Source organism: Crinia signifera, chromosome 6 (assembly GCF_055691185.1).
Source record: "Crinia signifera chromosome 6, ASM5569118v1, whole genome shotgun sequence".
NCBI classification, from domain to species: domain Eukaryota; kingdom Metazoa; phylum Chordata; class Amphibia; order Anura; family Myobatrachidae; genus Crinia; species Crinia signifera.
Window position 1 is genome coordinate 10,691,448 of NC_139222.1, and position 26,366 is coordinate 10,717,813.

A 26,366-nucleotide genomic window follows, 5' to 3' on the forward strand; every position below is an offset into this window, starting at 1 on the left:
TTCCATAATTTGTGTAGTCCTCCGTAGAAGGGAATATTATAGCTTCAATAGGACCTCAGGTGTAATGATCAGATTTGCATCAGAGGGAAAGTCCAGCATGTGCCAATTGAGACAGCAGCTCTGAAGTTTTAGCCCCCCTTGCAGGTACCAGTAGGTGTGTGGCAGCAATAGCCACTGGGCCCAGCACAGGATCAGTTCTGATATAGGTGCCTCACAGCTAGCCTAGAGACAGGCAAGCAAGATGGCGCCCGCCCCTCCGCGCGGCCTGAGCGGCGCGTCTCAAGCGAGACGACTCCCACTCTCCCCCGCTACTTTACGGAGAGCCACCGGACGCCACAACCCACCCAGTCACCTGGCCAGCGGCAGCAGCACAGACGGTCACCCGGATCGCGCACACATCCAGTGTTCAGGAGGATCCAAGATGGCGGCCGCGTACGGAGAAGATATGCAGGGCGCAGCAGTCTCCGCTGACAGGACTCCGCAAGCCGTCTATCGGGTCCTTAGGCAGCCCAGGGGAGACAGGAGCACCTCCGGACACAGTGGGTATATGTATTTGCCACCTGCGGGACCCGGGGCAGGATATATGGTCAGGATGTGCACGGAGCTCACACTCCCCGCGTCCGCTTTCAGTGCTGGTCAAGCCACGCCCCTCACCTCCAAGACTTTTCACATGCTGCTCCCTACCTCTGGAATTCTCTACCTCTCATACAGGCTCTCAGGACCCACTTCTTCACCAAACCCAACCAAATCTCACCTCTCTGTTCTATGCTTGCTGTCTGTCCCATCTGTGTCACCCCTATTTGTCTGCCCCTCATCTTTAGAATGTAAGCTCTTATGAGCAGGGCCCTTTTCCCTAATGTATGTGCTTTTCCTTCTATTACTTAAAAACCATCTTTGACCAAATTCTGCAATTTTCTGATAATTATTCCAGTGTCCTCTGCTGATGCAGCTATTTTTATGTACTCTGTACTTGTCCTCTGTTGTATTCAATTTTAAGTCACTGTTTTGCTGATTAGTTTATGCAATTGGGTGCTGGGGATCCTCTGTGTAACCATATAAATAAAGTATAATAATAATGTGTAAGAAACACTATTGTGTGGCAGAATGTGTAAGGGACACTACTGTATGGTATAATGTATAAGGGGCACTACTGTATGGTATAATGTATAAGGGGCACTACTGTATGGTATAATGTATAAGGGGCACTACTGTGTTATGTGTAAGGGACAGTATTGTGTTGTATGTACCCTGTTCCTTTTATCTGACACATTTTTAAAACAACCTGATGGGTCTGCAACCATACACACTGTGGGGGAGGATTTGCACAGGCACTGAAGTATAACATAAGTAAATAATCAAATTTTACCAACATCAAAACCACATTACCGGTAATCCCATGTGGTATCTGGTTGGCGGTGCTCCCAAGGTAGTTCAGTGCAATAACTGAAAACAACAGTCAGTCGTAGAAAACCAAAGAAGAACAACAGGGGTTTTGGGACACACTTTATAAAGATATAGATAAAATGATCGGTGAATTAATTAAAATAACTTTTATTCAGAAGATAGTTTAAAATAGCGACAAACATGAAAGACCTAGTCAATACATATAAGTGCAGAAATCCTTATAATGATAGGAAAGGTCTTTGTGATCACATACAATGGTTACACTACGGATTATCTCCTATAAACTGTCACCACCGGTAATAAGATGTTAGTCACTACAATAGGTGGCTATTGATATAAGATATAATATGATCAGTGACATCGGCAAGGAAATGTCAGTTATAACGCATGACACTGAATGAGAACATTCCGTACTGAGCAATAGATACAATATTTAGTATCCATAGGTTCCAGTGAATACATTTATAATATTGCTCAGCACCAGTTAGCGTCCTAAAGGCTGACAGATGAGAGATGCAGAGAAACAGAACAGATCTGGCTGTATAGAATACTCCACTGGGAATAGTTCCTGCGCTTCTGCTGTCTGAGAGATTACAGCACCAGGTATTCCCTGGTAGTCTCCTAATCAGGAACTAACCAGGCCAATCACGGCTTAGCCTCTAAGGTGGGAGGAGACTAGGACACAGTGAGGTATGGCAGTAATATGATCACAACAGATGAGAGAGCATTTGGTCATCAGCAAGTTGGAGTGAAAATGAAAAGAGAACGCTTCTGCTTTTCTGTGCATTGGTGCAGATGGGCCCCTGATACAGAATCGGCATTGCAGGGACACTCACCACCACAGAATGAGACAGCCTTAAGAAAATAGGGAATATATACATATATCAAAAGTAATGCTGCCCATACACTTACGCTATCGGATTCGATGCAACATCGCAGTGCGATGTCCATCAAACCCGATTGCATCTTGTGGTAAAAAAAAGTGCCCCTTTTCAGCACCCGATGTCCATGCCATCTTGAGATGGCACATTAGGTGCTGGCAGAGGACCGCATTGTAGTGTAGTGCTAGCGGGCGTCAGCAGTGGTGGCAAAATTGTTTAAAACACTGGGCAGCCCTCTGATTGGCTAAGCTGTCTCAGCCTATCAGAGGGCTGCCCAGTGTTTTAAACAATTCTGCCACCACCGATGACTCCTGCTAGCGCTACAATACAATGTTGCCCTCTCCCACACCTCCAGCGGTCCCTTCGGCCCCCTCTCCCCAAGCCACTGAAAGCGTTCTCTCTGACCCCCCATGTGGTTAAAAACTACATGCGATCGCTCCTGCAATTCAACAGAAATGATGTGCAGCACATACGATCTATCGGTGCAGCGTTCAAAGGCGTGCCTGCGCATCCTGTTTAATGGTCCCATTAAAATGCATACAAACATTTCATCTATCAGCCAGATGTGGTCAAAAGCAAATGATTACATGTAATAACTCACAAGTGTATAGGCAGCATTAGTTCTCACCCTCACAATTGCCTTCTGCTGTCCACCGTCTTATTTAACACATTGAATGGCGAATGAGAGACAAAGTAGAAAATGCTCTGAATCTACAACTAATCCCGGATAAAGAAGCCAATATTCAAACACTGAGATGTCAGCCTCCTGCTTCCCCGGGACAGCTCATATCTGACTATCAAAGGGACACCTGAGCCGAACGCTGAGGAGGAACCCGCAGTGCGATAGTGACACTGGGGCAGGTAGGAAGTAGATTCTGATTGGTTGCCCATAGCAACATCACATGTGAAGCAGAATACACATCTTAGTAAATGTCCCCCTTAGACTACTCGTGTATGCACTGACACGAAAAATCCTATAGAGACCGATATTAATAATAAGGTTTTATAATGAATATTTAAGATCAAACAGCGCCTGACAATTTGGTATAAGTGAATACATCATATTTATGCCAACATTTCTCCTTTTATTGTCAGAGTAATGTAACCAGCCTGTATCATGTCCCTCATCTCACGGGTATTACATTACACCTGTGTGTGGATTTTCTGGTGTCTAACCAGATGATATTTATATATAAAACATTTCCCGCACTCAGAACATGCACAAGGCTTCTCCCCTGTGTGAGTGGTCTGATGAGCACAAAGCGTTTGTTTTTGTGTAAAATATTTCCCACATTCAGAGCATAAAAACTTCTCCCCCGTGTGAGTTCTCTGATGTTTAACAAGATCTCCTTTCAGGGCAAAACTTTTCTCACACTCGGAACATGGAAACTGCTTCTCCCCTGTGTGGCTTAGCTGATGTCTATTAAGTTCTGATTTATATATAAAACATTTTCCACATTCAGAACAAGGAAACGGCTTCTCCCCTGTGTGAGTTCTCTGATGAATAACAAAATTTGATTTCTGTGCAAAACTTTTCCCACATTCAGAGCATGTAAATGGCTTCTCCCCTGTGTGAGTTCTATGATGTTTTACAAGATCTCCTTTCACAGCAAAACATTTCTCGCACTCGGAACATGGAAATGGCTTCTCCCCCGTGTGAGTTCTCTGATGTATAACAAGACCTCCTTTCAGGGCAAAACATTTCTCGCACTCGGAACATGGAAATGGCTTCTCCCCTGTGTGAATTCTCTGATGTTTAACAAGATCTCCTTTCAGGGCAAAACATTTCTCACACTCAGCACATGGAAACTGCTTCTCCCCTGTGTGGCTTAGCTGATGTCTATTAAGTTTTGATTTATATATAAAACATTTTCCACATTCAGAACATGGAAACGGCTTCTCCCCTGTGTGGCTTAGCTGATGTCTATTAAGTTCTGATTTATATATAAAACATTTTCCACACTCAGAACATGCATACGGCTTCTCCCCTGTGTGAGTTCTCTGATGTCGGACAAGATGTGCTCTCTGTGTATAACATTTCTCACACTCAGAACATGCATACGGCTTCTCCCCTGTGTGAATTCTCTGATGCCTCCCAAGATCTTTTTTTTGTGCAAAATATTTCCCACACTCAGAACATGGAAATGGCTTCTCACCTGTGTGAGTTCTCTGATGTTTAACAAGATCATCTTTCAAAGCAAAACATTTCTCGCACTCGGAACATGAAAATGGCTTCTCACCTGTGTGAGTTCTATGATGTAGGACAAGAGCTGATTTATGTGTAAAACATTTCTCGCACTCGGAACATGGAAACATCATCTCCCCTGTGTGGGTTCTATGATGCACATTAAGATGCGCTTTCATTTTATAACATTTCCCACACACAGAACACATAAATGGCTTCTCACCTGTGTGAACTCTCTGATGTGTTATAAGATAAGACTTTACTTTAAAACATTTCCCACACTCAGAGCATGGAAACGGCCTCTCCCCTGTGTGAGTTCTCTGATGTTCAACTAACTTTGACTTACATGGAAAACACTTATCACATATTGGGCGCAGTCACACGCAGCGGTCCATAGGGGCGCAGTCACACGCAGAGGTCCATAGGGGCGCAGTCACACGCAGAGGTCCATAGGGGCGCAGTCACACGCAGAGGTCCATAGGGGCGCAGTCACATGCAGAGGTCCATAGGGGGCACAGTCACACGCAGGTCCATGGGGGCACAGTCACACACAGGTCCATAGGGGCACAGCCACACGCAGGTCCATAGGGGCACAGCCACACGCAGGTCCATAGGGGCACAGCCACACGCAGGCCCATAGGGGCACAGCCACACGCAGGCCCATAGGGGCACAGCCAAACGCAGGCCCATAGGGGCACAGCCACACGCAGGTCCATAGGGGCACAGCCACACCCAGGTCTATAGGGGCAAAGCCACACACAGGTACATAGGGGCACAGTCACACACATGTATATAGGGGCACAGTGAGTCAGGTGTAACCCTTTCCCCAGCACCGCTCACACCGACACTGCAGCACTTACACCCCGCTGGCCGCCTCTCCCGGAGCTCCGGACACTTCTCTGCGCCGCCGCCCGCTACTTCCCTCTTCCGGAGACTCCGGGAAAATGGCCGCCGCGGCCCCGCAGCGAGTACACAGGAAGTGATGATGCTCTACTAGTGACTGTGACGGGGATGTGACAGTGCTCAGCCGTGCACGGAGCCGCTGTCACTGGGGAGACCCCGGACCCGCTGCTGCCGCCCCCGGACACACTGGCTGCTGCTGCCTGTATATAGCCCGGCTCACACTGCTGTATACACAGGGAGGGGGCACACAGGGACACTAGGATGGGGGCAGATAGGGATTAGGGGGACAGATATTATCAGAACACTATATTAATACCTAACCCGCCCGCTGGCTCCCTGGTAGTGTTGGGAGGTCAGGGGGCGGAACGCTGGGAATATCAGTGACAATCAGTTTATCGATTAATTAGAAAAAAACATCACCTCCATCATTTCCTGAGCAGGATGATGAGTTCTGTAACAGGGCGCAGATGGCCTTAGATACCGGATCTGGAGCAGACAAACTCAGCCAGATGTCTCAGGGTACAAAGCACCTTAGATACCCATTGTGGGTGCCGGGGCAGGGTGCAGACCACCATATAAGGCTGTTCTGGATGTGTGAATGGGGCGTAGACCACCTTAGCCATTTCTAGTGGCAGACACCACCATAGACAGATGTGCCGAATGTTGACCACCTTAGATAGCCATTCTAGGTGTAGACCACCTGAGCAAGACCTCCTTATTTATTTAAATGCCACATGGTGTGAAGACTACCTTAGTTAGCTGTTCTGTGTGTTGGAACAGGATGCAGACCGCCATAGCTGTTTCAGATGCTAGAATGATGAGCAAACCACCTTCACCAGGTGTTCCGGATACCAGAGTAGGGCGCAGACCACCTTAGCCAACCATTCAAGGTACCAGAGTAGGGCACAGATCACCTTAGCCAACCATTCAAGGTACCAGAATAGGGAGCAGACCACCTTAGCTAACCATTCAAGGTACCAGAATAGGGAGCAGACCACCTTAGCCAACCATTCAAGGTACGAGAGTAGGGCGCAGACCACCTTAGCCAACCATTCAAGGTACCAGAGTAGGACGCAGACCACCTTAGCCAACCATTCAAGGTACCAGAATAGGGAGCAGACCACCTTAGCCAACCATTCAAGGTACCAGAATAGGGAGCAGACCACCATACCGAACCATTCAAGGTACCAGTATAGGGCGCAGACCACCTTAGCTAACCATTCAAAGTACCAGAATAGGGAGCAGACCACCTTAGCCAACCATTCAAGGTACGAGAGTAGGGCGCAGACCACCTTAGCCAACCATTCAAGGTACCAGAGTAGGACGCAGACCACCTTAGCCAACCATTCAAGGTACCAGAATAGGGAGCAGACCACCTTAGCCAACCATTCAAGGTACCAGAATAGGGAGCAGACCACCATACCGAACCATTCAAGGTACCAGTATAGGGCGCAGACCACCTTAGCTAACCATTCAAAGTACCAGAATAGGGAGCAGACCAACTTAGCCAACCATTCAAGGTACCAGAGTAGGGCGCAGACCACCTTAGCCAACCATTCAAGGTACCAGAATAGGGAGCAGACCACCTTAGCCAACCATTCAAGGTACCAGAATAGGGAGCAGACCACCTTAGCTAACCATTCAAGGTACCAGAATAGGGAGCAGACCACTTTAGCCAACAATTCAAGGTACCAGAATAGGGAGCAGACCACCTTAGCCAACCATTCAAGGTACCAGAATAGGGAGCAGACCACCTTAGCCAACCATTCAAGGTACCAGAATAGGGAGCAGACCACCTTAGCCAACCATTCAAGGTACCAGAATAGGGAGCAGACCACTTTAGCCAACAATTCAAGGTACCAGAATAGGGAGCAGACCACCTTAGCCAACCATTCAAGGTACCAGAATAGGGAGCAGACCACCTTAGCCATCCATTCAAGGTACCAGAATAGGGAGCAGACCACCTTAGCCAACCATTTAAGGTACCAGAGTAGGACGCAGACCACCTTAGCCAACCATTCAAGGTACCAGAATAGGGAGCAGACCACCTTAGCCAACCATTCAAGGTACCAGAGTAGGGCGCAGACCACCTTAGCCAACCATTCAAGGTACCAGAGTAGGGAGCAGACCACCTTAGCCAACCATTCAAGGTACCAGAGTAGGGAGCAGACCACCTTAGCGCAGAGTAGGGCGCAGACCACCTTAGCCAACAATTCAAGGTACCAGAGTAGGGAGCAGACCACCTTAGCGCAGAATAGGGAGCAGACCACTTTAGCCAACCATTAAAATAAATATAAATGTATAAAATATAAATATATAAGAAATGCGCTATTTGCTGGCATGAATTATAGACGTGCGTCTCACACATTTGAATAATGTAAGAGACGCCGCACGTAACCTGGGAGACAAAACAGCACCCATTCACACAAGAAAATAATGACGCTCTCTGTTGCTATGGAGAAACGGAGCGTCACATATACTTTCAAAATTGCTAGGTGACCGGTCAGATGATGCGGACATGAAGCCGTCAGCCCCTAGGAGAGAGTTACGCTATTGTCTCATCATACAGAGCGGAAGGAACTGCCACAGCCCTGATTTGCCATTGATACCAGACCGACCTAAAGTAAGACGTATCACAATAATGCAGGTGCCGCCGAAACCCGAAGCACCTAACCTGGTAGCTTGTAGATTCGTACAAATAAAGGAAACCCAACACGTCCTCCTCACTGGTGATTAAGCCTTCGTACCGGTGAAACGCGTGGCCAGAGTCTGGGGGACTACACCAGATGGAAACCAGAGTCACATATGATCTGATTACGGCTCATTAGAAAGCGAAGTACACATTTACTAAGTCCATTACCCCCGGTTTTCTATATACATCCGTCATCGAGGAGCAAGTATTTAAATGGACACAGTGCATATTTATTTAGAGAAATATGAGGATGTTATTTAAAGTTATCTAAAAATTGAGAAATATAAGAGCATTTAATCAGTAGTACCTAAACGGATGTCCGCACTTTGGGATATAGGAAAGAGTTGGGGGGGAATCTGTATAAGATATACATCACCATGGAGTGCTAGAGTACATCTGAATAAGATCAACAGCAGATCCCCATATCTTCCTTCTACTGCCGCTGATAACAAGCCTCTATTTAATTGCGCCCTCATCCAGTCCGTTCACTGTCCTTGGGACACATGGCAGGAGAGCAGGAACAATTTGAGGCATAAGGGAGCAGTCCTTCTTTCATAATCTCCCATTGATACTCCTCATCTTCTCCCTCTGTGTAATAATATGTAAATCTGCGTTGTCGGCAGTGTGTGTGTGTGTGTGTGTATATATATATATATATATATATATATATATATATACACACACACAATATTTTCCTGAATGAGTATTCCATTAACATTGTGGCTATCAGCCTGAGACAGTCACCCAGACCCAGAATAATATCTTTGTCAATTTTTAACATTTATATTTAATTTGATGTTTCACGTAATGGGGCAGATGTATTATAGCTATAATACTTCCTGCTTCGCCTCATTAGCGAGGCGAAGCAGGAGGGGAGGCCGACAAGATCGCCGAAGCGGGGGAGCGCTAACCCCCCCCCCCCCCCTCCGGCGATGTCCCCTCCTGGAGACAGCGCATCAGTTTACGCTGATGCGCTGTCTCCTGTCCCCCGGCCGGCTGCACTGGGCATACATTCGGCCTGCTATCATTTAGATAGCAGCGCCGATATGGACAGGGGCGCATGGCGCCTCTGTCCTGTACCGCACGCTGGCTGCTTCATACATGGGGGAGAAGCGGTATCAGTGCACATAACATGCGCTGATACCCCTTCTCCCCCATAACGACCCTTCATACATCTGCCCCAATGTTTGTTAATATATCACTTATATAAAAAATCTGTACAAGATTAATGCCACAAGGGATGTGATGGTACTTGTTTCCTAGCACGGCCACACCGATTTAGATCGGGGTGGTCGTGTCGGAAAAATCGGGTCGATCACATCGCATGCGATTTGGTCGCATGCGATGCGATCGACGCGACCGACCGATTTTGGACCCGATTTTTTTCATTGAATCCAATGTAAATTGGGTCCCTGGGACCCAATTTTACATTGGATTCAATGAAAAAAATTCCCAACCCCCCCAAATTTAAGCGTGTAAACCCCAGCCCACGATAGACGCCAACCTGAAGCGTGGCGAGCGCAGCGAGCCCGCGAGGGGCGGCGGTACGCGTCCTCCGACCTTTTCATGCCCTACTATCCACTAGGGCGTGGAGTGAGAATAGAATAGTGTGGCGAGCGCAGCGAGCCACTGAGCCCGAAGCGTGGCGAGGGGACGCGGATACCTTCACAGGTAAACGCGTCCCTTCGCGGGCTTCACAGGTGTCCGCGTCGCCACGGACACCTGTGAAGCCCGCAAGGGGACGCGTATAACTGTGAAGGTATCCGCGTGCGCTCGCCACGCTTCGGGCTCGGTGGCTCGCTGCGCTCCCCACACTATTATATTCTCACTCCACGCCCTAGTGGATAGTAGGGCATGAAAAGGTCGGAGGACGCGTACCGCCGCCCCTCGCGGGCTCGCTGCGCTCGCCACGCTTCGGGTTGGCGTCTATCGTGGGGTGACGACGGACACATTTTTTCACCATTTCAATGTTAAAAAATATTTTAACATTGAAGCCTATGCAAAAATCGGGGGCATCGCGTCGCATCGCGTCGGGACCAATGTTAATGGTCCCGACCGACGCGATGCCCCCGATATTGTATCCTAGCCGGCAAAATGGACCTGATTTCAAAGGAAATCGGGTCCATCGGGGGTAATCGTGTCCCTTAACTAAGGGACACGATTACTCCAGATTGTGGCCGTGCTAGGAAACAAGTACCGATGTGATAAACTCCCAAAGTGAGATCATTGGCTATCACAGCTGATACAAATAAATAGGTACTTGTTTCCTAACAGGGCGCCCATCGCATACCATCCGTATTGAGTGGTATGTGATGGTATGCGATGCGATATTCCCGTTAAATTAACAGGAGTGCTTGTACAATGAAATATTGCATAGCATTGCATGCCAGCAAATGGCATGCGATGCAATTTTTAATTGTACAAGCACAATGATGGGTGCTTACAATGTTAAATGCACCCCCATTGTCAACGACACCCCCACTATCAACGCCAACCCGAAGCGTGGCAAGCACAGCGAGCCCACGAGGGACAGCGGTACGCATCCTCCGACCTTTTCATACCCCCACTATCCACGTCGGCATTGAGTTGATTTTAGATAGTGTGGCGAGCCCGAAGCGTGGTGAGCCCCGCGAGGGGACGTGGAATACATGGAAAGTAATCCATGTCCCCTCGCCACGCTTCGGGCACGGTGGCTCGCTGCGCTCGCCACACTATCTAAGATCAACTCCGCTCCGACGTGGATAGTGGGGTTATGAAAAGGTCGGAGGACGAGTACTGCCGCCCCTCGCGGGCTCACTGCGCTTAGGGTTGGCGTTGATAGTGGGAGGGCGTTGACAATGGGGGTGCATTTAACATTGTAAGCACCCATCATTGTGCTTGTACAATTAAAAATCGCATCGCATGCCGCTATATTGCATGCAATGCGATAAGATGCACTTTGATCAAAATCGGTCGCACCGTGCTAGGAAACAAGTACCAATAAATATTCTTGATTCACTATTGTTTGATGTCATTATCTTTTCACTCTTTAAAACAGGTATCTAGTAGTGCAATTATTAATTATATAGTTGCTATTGGGTGGCAATTAAGCGCAAAAGTATAGTGTAGGAATATAGATTTTAACGTATATCAATAAAAATAATACATTTTATAAAGAAGTGTCCCAACAAAGAGTCATCTTTCTTCTTCAGTCCGACTTGCCAACCATTCTAGGTACCAGAGTAGGGAGCAGACCACCTTAGCCAACCATTCAAGGTACCAAAATAGGGAGCAGACCACCTTAGCCAATGTCACATCGGATGGTTGTTGTGGATCAGTGACAGGCTGCGGTCCCCGGACGGGCTGCACTTATGGTGCTGGAAGCTTGGCGGGTAGGATGTAGGACCTATGCATAAACTCTCTGGCCGTGAGACTTAGCTAAACTCCTTGGTGAGGGCACTGAGTCTAACTGCCCAGCTTTGCAGATCACCTTAGCCAACCATTCAAGGCACCAGAATAGGGAGCAGACCACCTTAGCCAGCCACTTAAGGTAGCAGAATAGGGTGCAGACCACCTTAGCCATTGTGGCTGCTGGGCAAAGTGTAGTCTACATTCAGCAGCTATTTCTGGTGGCGGGATAGGGTGTAGACCACCTAAGACAGCTGTTCCGGATACCAGAATGGGGTACTGGCTACCTTAGTGTTAGTACTCTGGGGAGTACCCGTGTACAAATACAGAAGGAGACTGACCACAGCACCACACCGGGCCACCGCACCACACCTGACTCCAAAGGTTATAGGCAGCAGCGCTAAGACTTCACCTATAGTAGCCACATTCAAAGGGGTAAATTAGGTTCACCCCAACCCCGGTGTCACCAGGAATTTGCAAGGTAACAAGATGCCCACCACCTCTGGAGCAGACAAGAGTAAAGCTAACTAAAACCCGTACAATGGGAAACCAAACAAAATGTGGAACAACGGTCCTCCACGGGAAGGGATCCTCCAGCTGAGCAACGTAGAGTTTTATAAATAAGTAACCCCTACATAGGTCAGAGACACCATAAAGGGATTTTTTTAAGAACTTACCATTCAAATCCCTTTCTCTGATATGGTCCTGGTGACATAGCTTCACATTGGGATGTAGGAGGGTCCACAGGAGCCAGGCACCTATACCAAAGCTTTAGAGAGGTAGGCTCCTCCCACTGCATCCCAGAATCCTCAGTTCAACTTTCCAAAGCCACTGGAATACATCAACTCAGTACAAACGCCTGAACATATCATATGCAGAAACTTAAATTTTACCATCATAACACGATACATCATGAAAACGGCAATACTTACTGAGCGTAAGGGAGGGATCGCTGTGTCACCAGGACCATATCAGAGAAAGGGATTCGAACGGTAAGTTCTTACAAAAATCCCTTTTTCTCTTTCAATGGTCCTAGTGACACAGCTTCACATTGGGACGGTCCATTGGGAGGTCTGCAGCTCTCATCACTGCTCGCCCAAATGATGCGTCCTCCAACGCGAACTCGTGGAACCTGTAGAATTTGGCAAAAGTGTGAACAGATGACCAAGTGGCAGCCCTGCATACTTGCTCAGCCGTAGTTCCATGGCGAACCGCCCAAGAGGTGGCAACAGACCTGGTGGTATGTGCGTTTATTCTGGCTGGTACAGGCCTACCAACCTTAGTATATACAAACGCAATAACTGATCTCAACCACCTGGCAATGGTCTGTTTTGAAGCGGGCCAGCCTATCTTGTATACATCATATAAAACCAGTAAAGTATCTGTCTTCTGAAAAACTTTAACTGTCCATATAAATGCGCAAGGCGCGCACCACATCCAAATTCCTCAATTTGTCCCTTTTCTTGGAACCCTCTGGGGGTTGAAACACAGGAAGAACAATATCCTGATTTAAATGGAAAGCCGAAACCACTTTCGGCAAAAACTGGGGTACTGTTCTCAGAACAGCCTTATCATCATGAAAGATTAAGAAGGGAGGCTTACAAGACAATGCTCCCAACTCCGAAACCCCCTTTACAAAGGAAACAGCACACAAAAACACTAACTTCCAAATGAAAAACTTGAGGTCAGCCGACCTTAATGGTTCAAAAGGAGGCTTTTGAAGTATCTCCAACACCAGAGACAAATCCCAGGGTGCCACTGGTTGTTTGTATGGTGGTTTTAATCTAGTTACTCCCTGAAGAAAGGTTTGCACCTCCGGGAGCACAGCCACCCTTTTCTGAAAGAAAATCGACAGAGCCGATATCTGGACTTTAAGAGACTGGAGACTCAGCTCTGAAGAAATTCCATCTTGAAGGAATTCAAGCAACTTAGATAGCCGGACTCTGGACGTATGAGACTTCTGGCGCTCACACCATCTAATATATGTCTTCCAGACCCTGTAGTAGTTAGCTGAAGACACCGACTTTCTAGCCTTGATCATAGTATTCACAACCGCTTCAGAAAATCCTTTGTTCTTTAAAATGGCGGTTTCAATAGCCAAGCCGTCAAAGTTAGCCGAGCTAAATCCTGATGAAAAAACGGCCCTTGACTTAGTAGGTCTGGCCTTAGAGGTAGACGCCACGACTCTACTGATAGTCTCCGAACACTCAAGTACCAAGACCTCCTTGGCCAATCTGGAGCTATCAGTATTACTGAAATCTCTTGGTATCTGATCCTCTTCAGAACCCTGGCAATCATCGGAAATGGTGGAAAAATGTATGCCAGATTCCCTGTCCAGGGTATGGTCATTGCATCCACAGCTGACGCCAGAGGATCCCTAGTCCTGGAAAAGAATTTGGTTGATGGTTGAACCTGGACGCCATTAAATCCACCTCCGGGAGCCCCCACCGAGATGCAATCTGCTGGAAGATCTGTGAATTCAACGTCCATTTCCCTTCTAGCAGCTCTTCCCTGCTCAAGAAATCGGCCTCCACATTCCTCACACCTGGTATGAATATTGCCGATAAGGCTGGAACATTCTGCTCCGCCCACAATAGAATCCACGACACCTCCCTCATAGCCAGCATGCTGCGTGTGCCGCCCTGATGATTCAGATATGCCACAGCCGTGGCGTTGTCCGACTGAATCCTTATGGGGAGGCCTCTCAGTCTGTCTTCCACCAGGGATAAGGCCTTCCAAACAGCCCGAAGCTCCAGGATGTTTATCGGGACAGCTGACTCCACTGCAGTCCACAGGCCCTGAAGCCTCAGGTCCAGGACTACTGCCCCCCAGCCCCTGAGACTGGTGTCGGTAGTGGACCCTTAACCAGTCCAAAGGGCAGCGCCTGGAATTGAAAATGTCGGTCCCCGATTGCAAACCTCAAAAGAGCCTGATGCTTCAGGTGAATTGGGACATGTAAATATGCGTCCTGGATGTCCATGGACGCCAAAAATTCTCCATGGTCTAGGCTGAGAAGCACAGACCGCAGAGACTCCATCTTGAAGTGATCCCCCCACAGGTGAAGATTTAATGACTTCAGATTTAGGATGGGTCTGAAGGTTCCATCTGGTTTGGGCACTAAAAACAGAATGGAATAAAAGCCTTTTTTCCATTCCTTCCGTGGTACCGGGATCACCACTCCTTTTTCTAGAAGCGACTGAGCCCCCCCCAAAAGAGCAGTTCGGAGTTGTGACTCCTTTGGGAGTGGTGTGGGTAAGAATCTTCTCAGAGGAAGACCCCTGAAAGGGATCTCGTATCCCTTAGAGACAATGTCTAACATCCAAGGATCCTGATCCAACAAGGCCCAAGCTTCCCGAAACCTTAAAAGACGACCCCCTACTCTGAAGACAGATGGGGATTCCCCAGGCAGTCATGCCAAGGGCTTTTCATCACCTTTGGTGCTCAGTTTCTTATGGAAAGAGCCGAAGCGAGATTTTGGGGCTTTTCCTTTACTGGACTGGAATTTACCCCTAAAAGACTGGACTCAAAAGGACGCACCTCCTCTAGAGGAGGGCCGAAAGGCCGAAAATTTTGGAGCCTCTTATCAGGCGTTTTCCAAGCCCCTTCTAAAAGATCCTGTAAACCTTCATCTGCCGGGAAGGTAACAGCCTCTCTACGTTGCCTCTTAAACACCCCTTTAAAAGGAGTCTTGTCTTCTTCAGACAAATTCAAGGCCTGCTTAACAGCAGCAATCAAATCCTCCACCACAGGGGTTGAGGTATCCTCAAAATCATCACCCTGCTCCCAGTGAATATCTGAGGTGCACTCTCCTTCCTCCCCTGAATCAACAGGCAGCAAAGGGACCGAATAAGACGGTCTAGGAGTCTCCTCGGAATCATTGTCAAATCTATCCAGCAGAGCATTAAACCTGCTGATACCCTTAGCAGTGTCCTGCATCACCTGCAACAGACCAGGATCTGCTTGAGTCAGAGGCAAGGAGCCTGAGGACTGTTGAGAAGATGACATAGGTTGAGGGGAAGATACCCCAACATCTCTGTTTGTCAAACAACTGCACTAAGGCATTCACTGACCTGCCCAGGGCACTAGCCCACGCAGGCTCTGTCTGCTCTACCCTCTGGGGTTCACTGCCCATCGGTCTCACAGCTACGCAAGCAAGGCACAATCCCCCCTTGGCCATCTGTTCAGGGGATATTTGAAGTGCACAAACACTGCACGTGCACAATGTAAATAGGGCTCCCTCCCCCAAAGTTACAGACTTTTGCTCTGACATGATTAAGTATTTTCACACAGTGCAAACTGATAGGCGTTTGTCACAACATTCAGTTATTATATTGTTTCTTACCTGGTTTGTGGCTTCTCCTGTCTGTTCAGCCTGCTCCATGCTGCAAGGAAGTTCTGTGTGGCCTGAGCTTTGCTAATTACAGCACCTGGAGCAGTCCTTGCTGCTGACAAGCTCTGTATAGTTGAACTGTGCTGTGAGATCTGAGCTCAGCTAATTAGTTACACCTGGTAACTCTCTCCTGCAGGAGAGTTCAGTGTAAACTGAGCATGCTCAGCCCATTGATTAGTTCACCTGTGGTTCCCTGTGCTTCCTATAAAGGGCAGCCTCTGGGAGACAGAAGCTGCCAGAGTATAGGTTCACACCAGCTCCAGCGTTCCAGTGCCTTGTACTATTCCAGACTTCTGATTATTGCATCTGACCTCGGCTTGTTCCTGACCATTCTCCTGCCTGATCCTCGTGTACCGTACCCAGTGTTTACCAGTGTATGATTCCGGCTATTCTCCTGACTATTCTCCTGCCTGCTCCCTGTGTACTGCATCCTGTGCCTTCCTGTGTATGACCCGGCCTGACTCTGACTAACCATTGCTGCATCCATTGGTACCGTATCTGCTCACCTGTTACTGACCCGGCTTGACGACCACGCTCCATATTCCACAAGCTACCACCACTCATACGGGGAACCTGACCAGGGGGCCGCGACCGGCGTGTCGGGTGCCGCAGAAGCCCATATCCCGCTTGGAGGGGTCACTGGCAGAAAACCCCCGGCACGGTTAGACTCCGCGCCCCTGTGTCAGGTCTAGCCAATCCCCGAGTGGTAGTGCACCCCAAGTTTGTGACAGAATACTCTGGCCCAACTGGAATATGGAGTCTGCTAGTGGTCTATCTCATAAAGAACTCCTGGAACTCCTGCTGGCCAGGGTTAACAAGCAAGAACAGGACCAAGCTCTGATTATGCAAAGCTTGCAAACTCTGCAGCAGCAATTGGACCTCGCTCCACCCTCTCCAACATCAGTGATTTCTGATCCGGAGTCCATTAGGGTGCCTCGCCTGCTAATACAGCAGTTACAGGAGCTGCTGTCTAACGTCCTCACCCTTGTCACCAAACTGCTCGGCGAGTCTACTGTGGGCTTGGTGCCTGCAAGACCCTCAGATTCCACTCCGGGTACCCCATTGGAAAATACATCTGTGCCCGTTAAGGACAAGTACGTGAGTCGGCCTCGTCCCCAGTTGTCAGATGAGGAACGCCAGCGACGCAGGTCCTTAAATTTATGTTTTTATTGTGGAGGCCAGGACCATTTGATTGGGGATTGCTCCTTCCGAGAGGCCAGGAATAAGGTTATTGCTTCTGTGCCCACTCAGGAAGAGTTTCATGGCTATCCCTGGGGTCCAAGAACTAAAATCTTTTTACCTAAAAGCAGTAAATTTTCGGTCAAGCCGCAAGAAGCGAACCCGAGTGTCAAGTTCCGAGAGGGGAGTCCGGGTGTCCAACCCCAAGAGGGGGTCCCATCAGTCCAACCCCAGAAGGGAGTCCTGTCCATTCAGCTCCAGGAGGGAGTTCATGGTCACAAACCCCAGGAGGGGAATCCGAGTATCAAGGCCCGAGATGGGAGTCTAAGTATCAAACCCAAAGATGGGATTCTGTCCACCCAGCCCCAGAAGGGGGTTCTGTTAGTCCAGCCCAAAGAGGGGCTTCCGAGTATTGTGCTCCAGGAGGAGCTTCCTAGTGTCCAGCCCAAGGAGGGGCTTCCGATTATTGTGCTCCAGGAGGAGCTTCCTAGTGTCTTGCCCAAGGAAGGGCTTCCTAGTGTCTTGCCCGAAGAGGGGCATCAAAGTGTTTCACCCCAAGTGGACTCTCACAGTGTTGAGTTCCGAGAGGGGTCTCAGAATGGCGAGCCCCAAGAAGGGGTACAGAGTCTTTTTCCTCAGAAGGGGTTTCGGAGGGTAATTTCCCAGGAGGGTTCTCAAATTCTCAAGCCGCAGAACGGGGTTCAGAGTGTCGTGCACCAGGAGGGGTCTCAGACTGTCAGACTCCAAGCAGGGTCTCAGAGTACCACACCCCAAACAGGGTCTCTGAGCATTGCGCCCCAGGAGGGTTTCCCGAGCACTGCACCCCAAGAGGGGTCTCTGAAAGTGGTACCCCAAAAAGGGCCTCTGAGTACACTACCCCAAGAGGAATCTCCGAGAGTTGCACCCCAAAAGGATCCTCTGGTCGCCACACCCCAGGAAGGGTCTCTGAGTGTGGTTTCCCAGGTTAGACCACTGAGCACTTTGCCTCCAGAAGGGGGTTCCGAGTTAATCGCCCCAGAAGGGGGTTCCGAGTCAATCGCCCCAGAAGGGGGTTCCGAGTCCGTCGCCCCAGAAGGGGGTTCCGAGCCCGTCACCCCAAGTGGGGGTTCCGAGTCCGTCACCCCAAGTGGGGGTTCCGAGTCCGTCACCCCAAGTGGGGGTTCCGAGTCCGTCACCCCAAGTGGGGGTTCCGAGTCCGTCACCCCAAGTGGGGGTTCCGAGTTAGGCACCCAAGAAGGGTGTCCCCAGTTAATCACCCCAGATAGGGGTTCCGAGTTAATCACCCCAGATGGGGGTTCCGAGTTAATCACCTCAAAAGAGGATTCCGAGCCAATCACCCCAGATGGGGGTTCCGAGTCCTTCACTCCAGACGGGAGTTCCGAGTGTGTCACTCCCAGCAGAGATTCATCTGCCCTTGCCTCCGGGCATGAGGACCCATCTGCCCTTGCCTTCGGGCATGAGGACCCATCTGCCCTTGCCTCCGGGCATGAGGACCTATGTGCCACAACCTCCGGGCCAGTTTCCACAGCCTCCGGGCCAGTCTCCGCTGCCTCCGGGCCAGTCTCCGCGGCCTCCGGGTCAGTCTCCGCGGCCTCCGGGCCAGTCTCCGTGGCCTCCGGGCCAGTCTCCGTGGGCTCCGGGCCTGCCTCCGTGGTCTCCGGGTTCGCTTCCTTGGCCTCCGGGCCTTCCTCCGTTGCCTCTGGGCCTGTCTCCATTACCTCTGTGGTCTCCAGGTCTGCTTCCATGACCCCTGGGCCTAAACATGTCAGCCAAGAAAAAATTTCTAGAGTACCGATGCCTACTGTACTGGACATCCATAAGGCTTCAGCAGTGCCTCAAGTTCAAGAGACATCCATTGTTTCTAAGGTCCCACCAGGGTTGGCTAGTACACAAAAGCCAGTTGAAGAATCTCCTGAAGTCATTTGCTTTGATGGGAACATTGCCCATTACCAGGCTTTAGCTGATTACTACTTAGATGCCATGAACTTTGATCCATCCTCCGGGGTTAATCTGGCAAATATTGTAAAATACATGATCTTATCCTTCCGAGGAGAAGCACTAGACTGGGTCAATCCACTTGTTGAAGCCAATGATCCTCGACTGCGAGATCTGATATCATTCTCCAGGGCCGTGATTGACAAATTTGGATCAAAGACTCCTTCATCTTCCTTGGTTGAAAGTCTGTCCATGCCTCTTTAAAACCATGGGTCATCTAGACGGCATGCTGAGAGTACTAGTGCTTCTGGGAATATTTTTTTACCAAGATCTGAATCAAAGAACTCAACAGTTAGGGGCATTCGTGTTGGCTCTCTAGCACTTCATGGTCCCAGTGAATCATCAGCCAAAAAGTCTTTGATCTGCACTCCAGAATTAGACTCCAACTCAGATTATGATTCTGAACACGATGCCGCTCCCTTTCTGGGTGGTCTAGTGTTGGCCAGAGCCCGTTTTGTAGAGCCAAAGGTCGCACATCAGTCAGCGAAATTCAAACAGTCTTCCAAAAAGAAGAAGCACCGCAGACGACCTTGAAAATTTCCTTGTGGGGTGTTCGGAGCCCACCCCTAGAGGGGAGGGTAATGTCACAACATTCAGTTATTATATTGTTTCTTACCTGGTTTGTGGCTTCTCCTGTCTGTTCAGCCTGCTCCATGCTGCAAGGAAAGTCTGTGTGGCCTGAGCTTTGCTAGTTACAGCACCTGGAGGAGTCCTTGCTGCTGACAAGCTCTGTATAGTTGAACTGTGCTGTGAGATCTGAGCTCAGCTAATTAGTTACACCTGGGTAACTCTCTCCTGCAGGAGAGTTCAGTGTAAACTGAGCATGCTCAGCCCACTCATTAGTTCACCTGTGGGTTCCCTGTGCTTCCTATAAAGGGCAGCCTCTGGGAGACAGAAGCTGCCAGAGTATAGGTTCACACCAGCTCCAGCGTTCCAGTGCCTTGTACTATTCCAGACTTCTGATTATTGCATCTGACCTTGGCTTGTTCCTGACCATTCTCCTGCCTGATCCTCGTGTACCGTACCCAGTGTTTACCAGTGTATGATTCCGGCTATTCTCCTGACTATTCTCCTGCCTGCTCCCTGTGTACTGCATCCTGTGCCTTCCTGTGTATGACCCGGCCTGACTCTGACTAACCATTGCTGCATCCATTGGTACCGTATCTGCTCACCTGTTACTGACCCGGCTTGACGACCACGCTCCATATTCCACAAGCTACCACCACCACGAACCTGACCAGGGGGCCGCGACCGGCGTGTTGGGTGCCGCAGAAGCCCATATCCCGCTTGGAGGAGTCTAGGGTTACCACCTAGTCCCTTTAATTCCGGACACATATTAATTATACAGGTTCTGTGGCTTGCTGACTTCAAGACTCCACTTCACCTGATTTTAAACTGCCACAGAACCTGTGTAATTAACATGTGTCCGGAATTAAAGGGACTAGGTGGTAACCCTAGAGGGGTCACTGGCAGAAAACCCCCGGCACGGTTAGACTCCGCGCCCCTGTGTCAGGTCTAGCCAATCCCCGAGTGGTAGTGCACCCCAAGTTTGTGACAGCGTTATATACAGAGTCAATGTATATCACAGCACTTATCTGTCTGAAACTCCGGAATTCTCCTCCAGATGAAGGGGGTAGCGATGCCCAGGAAATCCACCACTCAGCCAGAAAACAGCGCTTCAGCTCCACAGTCAGCGTCTCCCAAAGCAGCGCCAAGCAGAGTGAGGGAAGAGACCAACTGTCCCTGCTGCTGCGGGGTTTGTGGAGTTTTGGCGCCAAACTACCCCCAGTAGCTGCTCCCACTGTTTGATCTCCTCATTCCTAGTGTCTCCCCTTCGCATAGGGACCACTTGGAATCGTCCTGTGACAAGCTGCTGTCTTTTTCAATAAGGAGCTCAGCTTGTAAGCTCCGCATAAAATGGCCGCCCCCATAACTGAGCACCCCTCCCCATGAACCTCACCTGCGTGAAGCCGGTTCATTGCACCCCGGAGCCCAGGCAGCTTCTTAATAGAAGCTGTCAGCGCCGCACAGAGAGAACAGTGAGCTGACAGGACGCGCTTCTGTCAGCTCATACAGCGCTGGCAGTGTGAGGATTCTGTGAGAATCCTCAGCACTGCGTCCTACCTATAAGTGCAAAATTAAGAAAATAAAAAACACCTATCTATCTCTAATCTTCAGCTGCGCAGCAGCCTCTTCAGTATAACACCCACTCCGATGGGCACCTAAAACGAACTGAGGATTCTGGGATACAGTGGGAGGAGCCTACCTTTCTAAAAGCTTTGGTATAGGTGCCTGGCTCCTGCGGACCCTACTACAGCCCAATGTGAAGCTGTGTCACCAGGACCATTGAAAGAGAAATGATCCTTTATTTGGAATAATGGTACAGTTAGAATTGCTATTAAAACCCTGTATAAGGCCCAGTCATCGGGAGGTTTGGGACTCCCCAATCTGCGACTGTATTATGTGGCCTCACAACTGGCGCATCTGTCTGAATGGGTGAAGGGAACGGTGGATCCAACAATGGTCATATTTTTAGCTGAGCAGGTGGACCGTTCCCCTACGTTTTCTTCTCTCCACTACAATTTTTTACTTTCAGGCGTATCATCGGTTAAACTTTTGCTTCGTCAAGCTTTAACGGTCTGGCAATTTGCTCATACATTTCACTACACAGTAAATACACTTACTACTACATGTTGAAATTTAAAAGAACCATTTTTTGGTTATTTTGACCTTCACAGTTAGATAGGATATATAGAAACACACGCATTAGAGTTTTCTCATCAGTTCTATGCGGTATATAGTATAAATTGACTCACATAGTAATCCCACACACTGGTTTACACAGAAACCAAATTACTAAGGGAGAATATCCATAAATTGAGAGGTCTGCTATGGTCTTTTGATGCTTATCTCCATTGAATTATTACCATTGTTGGAGAAATGTACTAAATGATGTAAATGTATTATACTATGTACTTCGTTGTTTGTAATTTCATTTACTTTCTTTTTCTTTGTATGGAAAAAAAAAATACAAACATAAAAATACACACACACACACACACACACACACATACAGACATGGCTGTGTGTGTTTGTGTAATTTTAAATATTTGAAGGTGGTGAATAAAACCTAGATCTGAAAACACTATTATTATGAAAGTCTCTGTCCACAGTTTCTTTAAAAGTTAAGTATGTTATCTAAATGCGTCGTCCCGCTTATCAGATAAATTATGTCTTCGGGTACCCCTTTAAAAGCCCGCTGGTTTGTTGCTGCAGGTTTTCAGAGGAGAGGGACTGGTGCAGCTTAGGGGTGCCGGAGTCTCAACTGATAGCCCCAGATGGTGAAGGTGTTGCACATGTGTACACTCCATGCGCCGACCGCCGCTGATATCCGGCGGCTTCAGGGACTTCAAATAGCAGAGTGCGATGTTCCGGTCAACAGCGTTGCCGTGGACACTGCCTAGCTTATTCAGACCGGGATCCCTCCTGCCTCGCTCGTCACTTGCAGCCTCCTACTTACCCTTTCCTTGCAGTCCATCTGGCTCCCGTTCAGCTGCGAGAAGAGTGCTCCCGGCTGTCACCGTATGGGTGCAGGTTGGATCGTTCCCATCTTTGTCTGTCGCCAACGCGTTTCAGCTTGTAAGCCTTCAAGGAAGTTTGTGCTTTGGAAAAGTCTGTGTGTTTAAAACCTTCTCCGTTCTCTGGTTGGTTCCGGTAATCATTTTGTATTGGTCGGTCAGAGTGTCTGTCATCAATGCCTTCTGATTGGCTCCAGTGGTGTACTTTTCATTGTTTTTTTATTATTATTTTGTCTGCGTATCTCTAGAATATCAGATCTGTTTGGTTTTAGGCATTGCCGTCATTATTGTACATTTTATCCTCCATTTTATCCTCTTGTGTTAGCAGTGCGATTAGTTTTTATATATGTTTTTTCCAAAGCATCCCTCTTTTTTGTTCAATTGGACATGACATTCCCCTTGAATGTGCCCCTGTCAGCACCTAACAGTCTACCCTATTTACACTAGAACCTAACAGTCTTCCTTAGTCGCAGTCCCGTTAGTACCTAAAGGTCGGTATCTTTGTCAATGCTTCTGCCGGTATCTGGAAAAATCTCTTGTGTACCTAAGATGCTTCTTTGATATTTTGTTTTCTCTGTGTATATGACTAGATCATTTGTTATCAATGTAATCTTTCTCTCGGAGAGTATATGTGTTAAGTATTTAGAGTCCAAATGTTTGTTGTAATTAGCTGCTGTGAAAAGTGATATTTTAAAGGGTGTGTGAGCTATTGATGTTCTGTAGTCTGATTAATTATTTATTAATTATTTACTTCCAATGATTGATTTAGCCTGTGGTTCGTTGAATTTATTTTAAATTCATTATCCCTTTATTAAGAAGTGTATTTGATAATATTATTGTACATTCAAACTATACTCATATTGATGCTTATGCTGTGTACTGGTTTCTGATGGAGGAAAGGACTTTTGTTTAGATTTGTTCTTTGTGCTCTATTTTTTTGCCAATGATTGATTTAACCTCATTGTGTAGGTTGAGCCCTCTTGGTGCAAATGTTTTATGTTTTTACATTCATTTTAATTCTGCTTTGTTGATTTTATGTGTACAGTCTTCCACCCTCCAGTTTGGATGTATCAATTCTATGCCCACAAATTTCAATGATTGTGGGTCACTATCATGGTGAAGTTTGAAGTGTCTTGAGATATTGTGTTCCTTGTACCCTCTTTTTATGTTCCTTAAGTGCTCCTATATACGCTCTTTTAGTTGTCTGGTAGTTCTGCCAACGCATTATTTGTTGCACCCACATTTCTGGAGATAAATGACACCTTTGCTGTCGCATGTTATTTCTTGCTTTATTTTAAATGTTTCGTCATTGACAAAGGATTTAAAGTCTGTGGTGGGTCTGGTGCTTCTGTTTTTGGTTGTTACAACCGGCAAAGTTTCCACAATAGAAGAAACCTTTTGTTAGGGGGGTACTGATCTATTGTTGTTTGTATGGCAGGTTTTGGGGGATATGTTTTTTTATTAACTTTTGTTTTAAATCAGGTGCCTTTTTGAATATAAGTTTTGGTATTTGTGGGAGATGGTCTGCCAGAACTTTATCTTCTAATAGTATTGGCCAGTGTTTGATTAGAATTGTCCTGATTGTTTGGATTATTGTGTGATGAAAGGTACCTCATTAAGGATTGGATCTTTATCTGCTCCTTCATCTCTGTATTTCAATAGGTCTTCTCTATTGGTCTGTTGAATTTGTTGAAAGGTTTCACTGATTTTGTTTTCTTCATATTGTTTTTCTTTGAATTCACTGGCCAGTTCATTCCCTTGTTTTATGTATTCTGAAATTTTGGAGCAGTTTCATCTTAGTCTCATAAACTGGCTTTTGGGGACTGAATTCATCCAGTTTGGGTGATGCCAACTGGTTGACAGTATGTAGCTGTTTACATCTACTGTTTTTTTTAATTATGTTTTTGTTTTAATCCAAGATTTGTCTGTGTAAATGTTTAGGTCGAGGAAATTTACTTATTTTTGGTTGTGAAAATTAGATTGTTCTTGTTATTGTTTGTGTGAAATTAATTATTTTAATGACTGCTCATCCCCTCTCCAGATGAAGAGCACATCATCTATGTACCTTGTCCCTAGCACGAAATTCGCCTCTAGTCACCTCCCCCCATATGTGGTGGTCCTCCCACCAACTCATGAAGAGGTTGGCGTTTCTGGGGGCGAATCTCGTGCCCATTGCTGTCCCAGTGGTCTGCATGAAAAACTGATTCTCAAACCAGACATAATTGTGTTTAGGAATTACATTTATGCTGGTGATAATGAATTGTATCTGTTCTGATGCTAAATCTTTATCCTGTGTGAGATGGTATTTAATACTTTCTAGCCCTTGCTCATGTTCTATCACTGAATATAATGATGTAACATCGGATGTGGCCAGCCAGAGGTCTTGGTCCCATTGGGTATTTTGAAGTTTGTCTAGTATATGTGTGGTGTCTCTTAGAAATTATCTGTTTTTCAACATATGGCTGCAAAAAGGTATCCAAGTATCGTGAGAGGTTTGATGTTAATGAGTTGATCCCAGAAATTATTGGCTTACCAGGTTTTACAGCGTTTTTGTGGATTTTTGGGAGATAGTAAAACAGATCCTGTAATGCTGATATTTCTTTTCTGGTTAGGTTCTTGTCATGATTGTGTATGTCTAGTTTTTCTAGATCTTTTTTCTACCATCTTGGTGAAACTGTCTCCCTGTGTGCCTTTCACGTAGCTGGAGTAGAAGGTTGATGCTGGTTTTTGGTGTGTATGTTTGTATTGGTCCCCATTATCGGTGTTTCTTATTGGTGCTGGCGTTGTATTTGCAAAAAAACTTCTTTTTATGTAAGTTTTCCTGTAAAATTATGTAAATCAAGGTACGTCTGGAACTTGTCTCATTGATTGGTAGGAGTGAACTTTAGCCCTTTACCTAGTAATTTTGTATGTTCTTTTGTCATGATATGGTTGCTTAAAATGAATATTCCTTTTCCTATTTCCCCCTCCTGTGTCTTACTCTCTTTCTTGCTGTTAGGATCCGTAGAGTCCCCGCCAACCCTAACTCCGTTGCCTCCGGATAGAATTGACGGACGCGTGCAAGGGCTAAGGCTTCACCTATAATAGCCGCGTTCGACAGAGCCCGTTAGTCAGGCTCCGCCCCCGATGCCACCAGGTCTTACTTGTGACAACGCGCCCGTCAAGGCCAACGGAGGACAAGGGGAACAACTGACTACAACCACAGGCGAGGACTCACTAGACTAGAAGATGATAGAACTTGCCACCAATGGCACTGGGAGTAACAATACTCCAGAGATGGTATTGAAGCAATAAACAATATGTACAAGTAACAATACTCAAATGATGGTATAAGAACAATAACAGATGTACAGGAGTAACAATACTCAAAGGAAGGTACTTAACACTAAATGGCATACAGGAGTAACAATACTCAAGGATGGTACTAAACAATACTGGAATGAACAGGAACAAATGAGATAAGGATACCCCCACTTATCTGAACGATGTTGATACAGAACAGGAAGGGTTAAACCTCAGCAGCAATGCGGGAACCGATACTGGAATGCTGGAAGCAGGGCAGGAACCAAGACCACCAGGAACCAGGGAACCGGGAGCACTCTGACCAAGCAAGGAAGAACTATCACCGGCGTCAGAGAGTGGTGCCCGGGAGTTTAAATAGGGCGCCAAAAAGGCGTCCCCCGCAGCTGCTGCTAATCAGCTGAGAAGGGCCTGCAGACTGTCCCCTCCTCCCCGCGGCCGCCTGGCGTCCCCCGTCGCCTAGGCAACTGCT

At 47.6% G+C, this 26,366-nt stretch overlaps 1 protein-coding gene across 1 annotated transcript in view; it reads right to left on the bottom strand.

Annotated features, from left to right (window-relative positions):
* Positions 1 to 2,600: 2,600 nt before the first annotated feature.
* Positions 2,601 to 26,366, bottom strand: part of LOC146007430 (uncharacterized) — a 29,231-nt gene continuing 5,465 nt past the window's right edge. The window contains exons 2-6 of the mRNA XM_083145780.1: positions 15,109 to 15,391; positions 14,371 to 14,569; positions 13,147 to 13,782; positions 8,048 to 8,150; positions 2,601 to 4,826 (exon numbers count right to left, since the gene is read on the bottom strand). Of these exons, the coding sequence (XP_083001906.1) occupies positions 3,429 to 4,826; positions 8,048 to 8,150; positions 13,147 to 13,782; positions 14,371 to 14,569; positions 15,109 to 15,391 (2,619 nt within the window). The 3' untranslated portion in view covers positions 2,601 to 3,428. The remainder of the gene's footprint in view (positions 4,827 to 8,047; positions 8,151 to 13,146; positions 13,783 to 14,370; positions 14,570 to 15,108; positions 15,392 to 26,366) is intronic.